General features: G+C 58.4%; 1 protein-coding gene across 1 annotated transcript; it reads right to left on the bottom strand.

Moving 5' to 3' along the window:
* Window positions 1-2,247: 2,247 nt before the first annotated feature.
* On the bottom strand, window positions 2,248-9,831 carry LOC148590057 (tRNA (cytidine(32)/guanosine(34)-2'-O)-methyltransferase-like; the record flags this gene model as incomplete). Its single annotated transcript, XM_088539527.1, has 5 exons — window positions 9,711-9,831; window positions 5,959-6,028; window positions 4,130-4,226; window positions 3,510-3,588; window positions 2,248-2,337 (listed from the first exon to the last, which is right to left on the bottom strand). Coding segments are annotated over exons 1-5 (457 nt in total), but the record flags the coding sequence as incomplete, so codon positions are not given.
* Between the last annotated feature and the right edge of the window lie 665 nt (window positions 9,832-10,496).

The following is a 10,496-nucleotide window of genomic DNA, read 5'->3' as shown; positions in this document are numbered from 1 at the left end:
CCTCCCTTTTCTATGGGGAACCTGTTTCTATAGGGGACCCCCTTCTATAGGGAACCCACTTTTCTATAGGGGACCCCCCCTTTCTACAAGAAATCCCATTTTTCTATAGGGGACCCCTTTTCTATAGGGGACCCCCTATTTCTATAGGCAACCACCTTTCTATAGGGGACCCACCTTTCTATAGGGGACCCCCCTGTTTCTAGAGGGGACCCCCCCTTTCTACAAGAAACCCCATTTTTCTATAGGGGACTCCTTTTCTATAGGGGACCTCCCGTTTCTATAGGGAACCCCCATTTTTATAGGGAACCCACCTTTCTATAGGGGACCCCCTTCTACAGGGGACCCCCCCCGTTTCTATAGGGGACCCCCCTTTTCTAGAGGGGACCCCCCTGTTTCTATAGGGGACCTCCCGTTTCTACAAGAAATCCCATTTTTCTATAGGGGACTCCTTTTCTATAGGGAACCCCCTGTTTCTATAGGGAACCCCCCCTTTCTACAAAAAACTCCATTTTTCTATAGGGAACTCCTTTTCTATAGGAGACCCCCTATTTCTATAGGCAACCACCTTTCTATAGGGGACCCCCCTGTTTCTATAGGGAACCCACCTTTCTATAGGGGACCCCCATTCCTATAGGGGACCCCCCTTTTCTATAGGGGACCCCCTCCTTTCTACAAGAAATCCCATTTTTCTATAGGGGACTCCTTTTCTATAGGGGACCCCCCGTTTCTATAGGGGACCCCCCCTTTTCTATAGGGGACCTCCCGTTTCTACAAAAAAATCCCATTTTTCTATAGGGGACTCCTTTCCCATAGGGAACCCCCCGTTTCTATAGGCAACACACTTTTCTATAGGGAACCCACCTTTCTATAGGAGACCCCCCCGTTTCTATAGGGGACCCCCCCCTTTCTATAGGGGACCCCCCTTTTCTATAGGGGACCTGTTTCTATAGGGGACACCCCTTTCCATAGGGGACCCCCCCCTTCTATAGGGGACTCCCTTTCTATAGGGGACCCCCTGTTTCTATAGGAAACCCCCTTTTCTATAAGAGACCTCCCATTTCTATAGCCGACTCACTTTCTATAGCGGACCCCCCGCTTTCTATAGGGGCTTCTCTTTCTATAGGGAACTTCTCATTCTATAGGGCATGCCCTGTTTTTACAGGAAACCTCCTTTTTCTATATGGGACACCCCCTTTTCTATAAGGGACCCCCCCTTTTCTGTACGAAAACCCCCATTTCTATAGGGGATCCTCTTTCTATAGGGCACCCCCCATTTCTATAGGAGACCCCCCCTTTTCTACACAGAACCCCCCGTTTCTATATGAAACCCCCGCTTTCTATAGGGACTTCCCCCCCCGTTTCTATAAGGAACCCTCCTTTCTATAGCGAACCACTTTTTCCATAGGGGATCCCCCTTTCTATATGGGACCCCCCCTTTCTACAAGGAATCTCCTTTTTTATAGAGACCCCATTTCTATAGGGAATCCCGTTTCTATAGAGAACCCCCCTTTTCTATAGGGGACCCCCATTTCTATAGGGAACCGCCATTTCTATAGGGAACCCACCTTTCCTATAGAGGACTCCCCTTTCCTATAGGGACCGCCGTTTCTATAGGGGACCCCCCTTTCCTATAGGGACCCCCATTTCTATAGGGGACCCCCCTTTCCTATAGGGGACCCCCCTTTCCTATAGAGGACTCCCCATTTCTATAGGGACCCCCCATTTCTGTAGGGAACCCCCCTTTCCTATAGGGGACCCCCTATTTCTATAGGGGACTCCCCTTTCCTATAGGGGACCCCCTATTTCTATAGGAATCCCCATTTCTATAGGGACCCCCCATTTCTATAGGGGACCCCCTTTTCCTATAGGGAACCCCCCTTTCCTATAGGGACCCCCATTTCTATAGGGACCCCCCCATTTCTATAGGGGACCCCCTTTTCCTATGGGGGACCCCCCATTTCTATAGGGACCCCCCTTTCTATAGGGGACCCCCCTTTCCTATAGGGGACCCCCCATTTCTATAGGGACCCCCCATTTCTATAGGGGACCCCCATTTCTATAGGGACCCCCCCTTTCCTATAGGGAACCCCCCTTTCCTATAGGGACCCCCCATTTCTATAGGGACCCCCCATTTCTATAGGGACCCCCCATTTCTGTAGGGAACCCCCCTTTCCTATAGGGGACCCCCTATTTCTATAGGGACCCCCCATTTCTATAGGGGACCCCCCTTTCTATGGGGGACCCCGCGGGTTTTGGGGTGAATTCCGCCCGTTTTGGTCCTCACCGCCAGCAGCAGCTGCGCCTGGATGAACTCGTCCAGGTCGTGCAGGCCGGTCACTGCGGAACGGGGCGAATTCCGGCGGATTTGGGACATTCCGGGCGGGAACGGGGCGAATCCCGGCGGATTTGGGACATTCCGGGCGGGAACGGGGCGAATCCGCACGGATTTGGGACATTCCGGGCGGATTCAGGACATTTCAGGGAATTGGGGCCAATCCCGGCGGATTCGGGACATTCCGGGTGGGAATGGGGCGAATCCGCACAGATTTGGGACAATCCGGGGGGTTTGGGGGGAATCCCGGCAGATTTGGGACATTCCGGGCAGGAATGGGGTGAATCCCGGCGGATTTGAGACATTCCGGGGGGTTTGGGGGGAATTCCGGCGGATTTGGGACATTCCGGGCGGGAACGGGGCGAATTCCGGCGGGTTTGGGACATTCCGGGCGGGGAACGGGGCGAATTCCGGCGGGTTTGGGACATTCCGGGCGGGAACGGGGCGAATCCCGGCGGATTTGGGACATTCCGGGCGGGAACGGGGCGAAATCCGGCGGATTTGGGACATTCCGGGCGGAAACGGGGGGAATTCCGGCGGGTTTGGGACATTCCGGGCGGGAACGGGGCGAATCCCGGCGGATTTGGGACATTCCGGGCGGATTCAGGACATTTCAGGGAATTGGGGCCAATCCCAGCGGATTTGGGACATTTCAGGCGGGAATGGGGGGAATCCGCGCGGATTTGGGACATTCCAGGCGGGTTTGGGACATTCCGGGCGGGTTTGGGGGGAATCCCGGCGGATTCGGGACATTCCGGGGGGTTTGGGGCGAATCCTGGCAGATTTGGGACATTCTGGGTGGGAATGGGGGGAATCCGTGTGGATCTGGGACATTCCGGGGGATTGGGGCAAATCCGCGCGGATTTGGGACATTCCGGGCGGGTTTGGGACATTCTGGGCGGTTTGGGGGGAATTCCGGTGGGTTTGGGGACATTCCGGGGGTTTGGGGCAATTTGAGGCAGTTTTGGGGCCATTCCAGGGAATTTGGGGCCATTCGCGGGGATTTTGGGGCCATTCCCAAGGGCTATTCAGAGCCATTTTGGGGTCATTCCAGGGGGTTTTGGGGTCATTCACAAGGATTCTGGGGTCATTCAAAGCAATTTGGGGTCATTCCAGGGGATTTTGGGGTCATTCCGGGGGATTTTGGGGTCATTTCGGGGGATTTTGGGGCTCTCACCGTCGGGGGCCCCGTCACAGACGACCAGGTCGGCCGGAAGCCCCTGGAAATGGTCCCAGATCCGCCGCGCGGTGGAGGCCTGGGGGGGGCGGGGATGGGGCGCTGTGGGGCAGGTGTGGGGCAGATATGGGGCTATGGGGCAGCTATGGGGCGGCTATGGGGTGACTATGGGGCGGCTATGGGGCTATGGGGCGCTGTGGGGCAGCTATGGGGCAGCTATGGGGCAGCTATGGGGCGCCTATGGGGTGACTATGGGGCAGCTATGGGGCGGCTATGGGGCGCTGTGGGGCAGCTATGGGGCGCCTATGGGGCGCCTATGGGGCGGGTATGGGGCGGGTATGGGGTGGTTATGGGGCGGATATGGGGCGGATATGGGGCAGCCATGGGGCGGGTATGGGGCGGCTATGGGGAAGCTATAGGGCGGCTATGGGGTGCTGTGGGGCGGCTATGGGGCAGCCATGGGGCAGCTCTAGGGCGGTTAGCTATGGGGCAGCCGTGGGGCGGGTATGGGGTGGTTATGGGGCAGCCATGGGGCAGCTATGGGGCGGTTATGGGGTGGCTATGGGGCGGCTATGGGGTGGTTATGGGGCGCTATGGGGCAGCCGTGGGGCGGCCGTCACCTTGGTGATGTCCCCCTGGATCTGCAGCACCCCCGGCAGCGGCGCCATCGCCTGGAGGTCGACGGCCACGACCCGGGGGGGCTCCCCGGGGGGCGCCCTATGGCGGGGGGGTCAGCGGGACCCACAACTGCCCCCCCTGACCCACAACTGCCCCCTGGACCCACAACTGCCCCCCCCGACCCACAACTACCCCCCCAGGACCCACAACTGCCCCCCCGACCCACAACTGCCCCCCCTGACCACAACTACCCCCCCTGACCCACAACTGCCCCCCCTGAACCACAACTGCCCCCCCCCCACCCACAACTGCCCCCCAGGACCCACAACTGCCCCCCCGGACCCACAACTGCCCCCCCCAGGACCCACAACTGCCCCCCCAAACCCACAACTGCCCCCCCTGACCCACAACTGCCCCCCCGGACCCACAACTGCCCCCCCTGAACCACAACTGCCCCCCCCCCACCCACAACTGCCCCCCAGGACCCACAACTGCCCCCCCTGACCCACAACTGCCCCCCCCGACCCACAACTACCCCCCCTGACCCACAACTACCCCCCCTGACCCACAACTGCCCCCCCCGGACCCACAACTGCCCCCCCCGACCCACAACTACCCCCCCTGGACCCACAACTGCCCCCCCAGGAACCACAACTGCCCCCCCCGACCCACAACTACCCCCCCTGGACCCACAACTGCCCCCCCAGACCCACAACTGCCCCCCCCGGACCCACAACTGCCCCCCCTGAACCACAACTGCCCCCCCCCACCCACAACTGCCCCCCCGGACCCACAACTGCCCCCCCAGGACCCACAACTGCCCCCCCAAACCCACAACTGCCCCCCCGACCCACAACTGCCCCCCAGACCCACAACTACCCCCCCTGACCCACAACTACCCCCCCTGACCCACAACTGCCCCCCCCAGACCCACAACTGCCCCCCCGACCCACAACTGCCCCCCTAGACCCACAACTACCCCCCCCTGACCCACAACTGCCCCCCCCAGACCCACAACTGCCCCCCCGACCCACAACTACCCCCCCGACCCACAACTACCCCCCCTGACCCACAACTGCCCCCCCGACCCACAACTGCCCCCCTGACCCACAACTGCCCCCCCTGACCCACAACTGCCCCCTGGACCCCTAAGTGCCCCCAAACACCCCATAACTACCCCTAAAGCCACCCCTGTTCCTGACCCCCAACTGCCCCCATCTCCCCACAACTGCCCCCATCCCACCCCCCATCCTGCCCCCCAACTGACCCCGTCTCCCCCCCCATCCTGCCCCACATTCCACCCCCTCCCACCCCATCTCCCCCCTTCCCGCCCCCCAAGTGCCCCCCATCCCACCCCACGTCCTGCCCCCCATTTCCCCCCCTCCCGCCCCACATCTCTCCCCATCTCCCCACATCCCGCCCCACATCCCATCCCCCTTCCTGCCCCACATCCCGCCCCCCAAGTGCCCCCTCCTGCCCCCCATCTCCCCCCCTCCCGCCCCACATCCCGCCCCCCAAGTGCCCCCCTCCCGCCCCACATCCTGCCCCATATCCTGCCCAAGTGCCCCCTCCTGCCCCACATCTCCTCCCATCTCCCCCCCTCCCACCCCCCATTCTGCCCCACATCTCCCCACATCTCCCCCCATCCCGCCCCACATCCTGCCCCCCAAGTGCCCCCCAAGTGCCCCCCTCCTGCCCCCCCCCTGCCCCCCATCTCCCCCCATCTCTCTCCTCCCGCCCCTCATCCTGCCCCCCCTCCCGCCCCACATCTCCCCCATCTCCCCCATCCTGCCCCCCAAGTGCCCCCCCCCCGCCCCCTCCCCTCCCCCACCTCAGCTCCCTGCTCAGGACTTGGCTCCAGCTCCCGGGGGCGGCGCAAAGATCCACGGCCCGGAGGACGCCTGGACCCGAAAACGGCTGGGAACCCCCAAAAACGGCCAAAAACGGCCCAAAAACACCCAAAAACAGCCCAAAACACCCCCGAAAACGGCTGGGAACCCCCAAAAACGGCCAAAAACACCCCGAAACGGCCCAAAACACCCCCGAAAACGGCTGGGAACCCCCAAAAACGGCCAAAAACACCCCGAAACGGCCAAAAACACCCCGAAACAGCATGAAAACAGCACGAAACACCCCAAAACACCCCAAAACAGCCCAAAAACAGCCCGAAATGGCCCAAAAACAGCACGAAACAGCCAAAAACAGCCCGAAAACACCCCCCAAAACGGCTGTGAGGGCCCTGAAACGGCCCAAAACACCCCGAAACACCCCTAAAACCCCCCAAAACTCCCCAAAACACCCCAAAACAGCCCAAAACACCCCAACACCCCAAAATACCCAGAAACACCCCCAAAACACCCCCAAAACAGCCCCAAAATCCCCCAGAACACCCCCAAACCCCCCAGAAACACCCCAAAACACCCCCAAAACACCCCTAAATCCCTCAAAAACAGCCCAAAACAGCCCAAAACCCCACCCAGAACACCCCCAAAACACCCTGAAACACCCTGAAACACCCCAAAAACACCCCAAAAACGCCCAGAACACCCCCAAAACCCCCAAACACCCCAAAAATCCCCAAACACCCCCAAGGCTCCCAAAACACCCAAAAAAACACCCCAAAACACCCTGAAACACCCCCAAAACACCCCAAAATACCCCAAAACACCCCAAAACCCCCAACCCCCCTGAAAACCCCCAAAACACCCTGGAACCCCCCAAAATCCCCCCAAAAAACCCCCAAAAACCAAAAACCCCCCAAAACACCCCAAAACCCCCCGGAACCCCCGGAAACAGCCCCAAAACCCCCTGAAATCGCCCCAAAACCCCCCAAGCCCCCAACCCCCCCCATGGAGAATGTCCCGTTATGGAACCCCCCATATGGGACCCGCCCCCTATGGACCCGCCCCCTATGGACCCGCCCCCTATGGATCCCGTCCCCTATGGAATCCCCCCCCTATGGAATCCCCCCCTATGGAATCCCCCATGGCCCCCGTCCCCTATAGCCCCTATAGATCCCCTATAGCTGCCCTGTATCCCCTACAGCCCCCCTATAGCCCCTATGGATCTGCTATATTCCCTATAGCCCGTATAGCCCCTATAGCTCCCCATGGCCCCTATGGCTCCCCTATAGATCCCCTATACATCCCCTATAGATCCCCTCACTGCGCAGCAGCCCGAAGCGCCGCTATATCCCCTATAGATCCCCTATAGATCCCCTACAGGTCCCCTATAGAACCCCTATAGAACCTCCCTCACCATGCAGCAGCCCGAAGTGCTGCTATATCCCCTATGGATCCCGTATAGATCCTCTACGAATCCCCTCTAGATCCCCTATATATCCTCTATATCCCCCATATATCCCCCATAGGTCCCCTATACATCCCCTATACATCCCCTCTAGATGCCCTCACCGCGCAGCAGCCCGGAGAGCCGCTATATCCCCTATAGATCCCCTATAGATCCCCTATATATCTCACTTTGCAACAGCCTGAAACTCCTTTCTATCCCCTATACGTGCCCTATACATCCCCTATAGATTCCCTATAGATCCCCTCTATCCCCTATAGATCCCCTCACCTTGCAGCAGCCCAAAGCGCCGCTCTATCCCCTATAGATCCCCTATAGGTCCCCTATAGCTCTCCTATAGATGCCCTATACATCTCACCCTGCAGCAGCCCAAAGCTCCCCTCTATCCCCTATACATCCCCTATAGATCTCCTATAGCTCCCCTATACCCCCCTCACCTTGCAGCAGCCCCAAGAGCCGCTATATCCCCTATACATCCCCTATAGCTCCCCTATAGATCATCCCCTATACCCTCCTCACCTTCCAGCAGCCCAAAGCGCCTCTATATCCCCTATAGATTCCCTATAGCTCCCCTATATCCCCCATATCCCCTATAGATCCCCTATAGATCCCCTATACATCCCCTATAGATCATCCCCTATAGATCTCCTCACCTTCCAGCAGCCCAAAGTGCCTCTATATCCCCTATACATCCCCTATAGCTCCCCTATACATCCCCATATACGTCCCCTATATCCCCTATAGCTCCCCTATACATCCCCTATAGCTCCCCATATACGTCCCCTATAGATCTCCTCACCCTGCAGCAGCCCAAAGCGCCTCTATATCCCCTCTATATCCCCTATAGCTCCCCTATATCCCCTATAGATCCCCTATAGATCATCCCCTATACATCCCCTATACATCCTCTCACCCTCCAGCAGCCCGAAGCGCCTCTATATTCCCTCTATATCCCCTATATCCCCCATATCCCCTATACATCCGCTATACATCCCCTATACATCCCCTATACGTCTCCTCACCCTCCAGCAGCCCGTAGCGCCTCTATATCCCGTATATATCCCCTATAGATCCCCTATAGATCCCCTATACATCCCCTATACGTCCCCTCACCCTCCAGCAGCCCGTAGCGCCTCTATATCCCCTATAGCTCCCCTATATCCCCCATATATCCCCTATACATCATCCCCTATAGATCATCCCCTATAGATCCTCACCCTCCAGCAGCCCATAGCTCCCCTATATGCCCTCTATATCCCCTCTATATCCCCTATAGCTCTCCTATATCCCCTATAGATCCCCTATCCATCCCCTTACCCTCCAGCAGCCCGAAGTGCCTCTATATCCCCTATAGATCCCCTATATAATCTCCCTCACCCTCCAGCAGCCCAAAGCGCCTCTATATCCTCTCTATATCCCCTATACATCCCCTATATCCCCTATACATCCCCTATACATCCTCTATAGATCCCCTATAGATTATCCCCTATACATCCCTATTCATCCATCCCCTATATAGTCCTCTCACCGTCCAGCAGCCCGTAGCGCCTCTATATCCCCCATATATCCCCTATAGCTCCCCTATACATCCCCTATACATCCCCTATACCCTCCTCACCCTCCAGCAGCCTGAAGCGCCTCTATATCCCCTCTATATCCCCTATACATCCCCTATATCCCCTATACATCCCCTATAAATCCCCTATAGATTGTCCCCTATACATCCTCTATACATCCCCTATATAGTCCTCTCACTGTCCAGCAGCCCGAAGCGCCTCTGTATCCCCCATATATCCCCTATAGCTCCCCTATATCCCCTATACATCCCCTATACATCCCCTTACCCTCCAGCAGCCCGAAGTGCCTCTATATCCTGTGTATATCCCCTATATCCCCTATAGCTCCCCTATAGATCATCCCCATAGATCATCCCCTATACATCCCCTCTATATCCCCTATACATCCCCTATACGTCTCCTCACCCTCCAGCAGCCCGAAGCGCCTCTATATCCCCCATATATCCCCTATACGTTCCCTATATCCCCTATACATCCCCTATACGTCTCCTTACCCTCCAGCAGCCCGTAGTGCCTCTATATCCCCTATATCCCCTATACATCCCCCATATCCCCTATACATCCCCTATACATCCTCACCCTCCAGCAGCCCGTAGCGCCTCTATATCCTGTATATATCCCCTATATCCCCCATATATCCCCTATAGATCATCCCCTATCCATCCCCTATAGATCATCCCCTATACACCCTCCTCACCGTCCATCAGGCCGAACCTCCTCTCCAGCTGCAGCAGTTTAAAGGCCGAACGGGCCCGAAACCCCCCGGCCTTGGCCAGGCGGTAATAGACGTCCCGCTTGTCACGTGACGCGCGGCCCATGATGGGGACAATGGGGACACTGCGGGGACAATGGGGACACTGCGGGGACAATGGGGACAATGGGGACACCCTGGGGACAATGGGGACACCGTGAGGATGGGGACAACGTGGGGACACCGCGGGAATGGGGACATTGTGGGAACGGGGACACGGAACCCCCCGGCCTTGGCCAGGCGGTAATAGACGTCCCGCTTGTCACGTGACGCGCGGCCCATTGGGGACAATGGGGACACTGCGGGGACAATGGGGACACTGCGGGGACAATGGGGACACTGCCACCACCTGGGGACAATGGGGACACCATGGGGATGGGGACATTGTGAGAACGGGGACACTGCGGGGATGGGGACACCCTGGGGACAGGTAATAGACGTCCCGCTTGTCACGGGACGCGCGGCCCATGATGGGGACAATGGGGACAATGGGGACAATGGGGACACTGCCACCACCTGGGGACAAGGGGGACACCATGGGGACACCTTGGGGACAATGGGGACACCATGAGGATGGGGACACCATGGGGACAGGTAATAGACGTCCCGCTTGTCACGGGATGCCCGTCCCATGGGGACAATGGGGACACTGCCACCACCACCTTGGGGACAAGGACACCATGAGGGGACAGGGGACACCGTGGGAATGGGGACATTGCAGGGAATGGGGAC

The sequence above is a fragment of the Tinamus guttatus genome, unplaced genomic scaffold (genome assembly GCF_059628265.1).
Source record: "Tinamus guttatus ecotype Peru unplaced genomic scaffold, ASM5962826v1 Tinamus_guttatus_pri_ptg001791l, whole genome shotgun sequence".
NCBI classification, from domain to species: domain Eukaryota; kingdom Metazoa; phylum Chordata; class Aves; order Tinamiformes; family Tinamidae; genus Tinamus; species Tinamus guttatus.
This window is presented reverse-complemented; position numbering and strand designations above follow the sequence as displayed.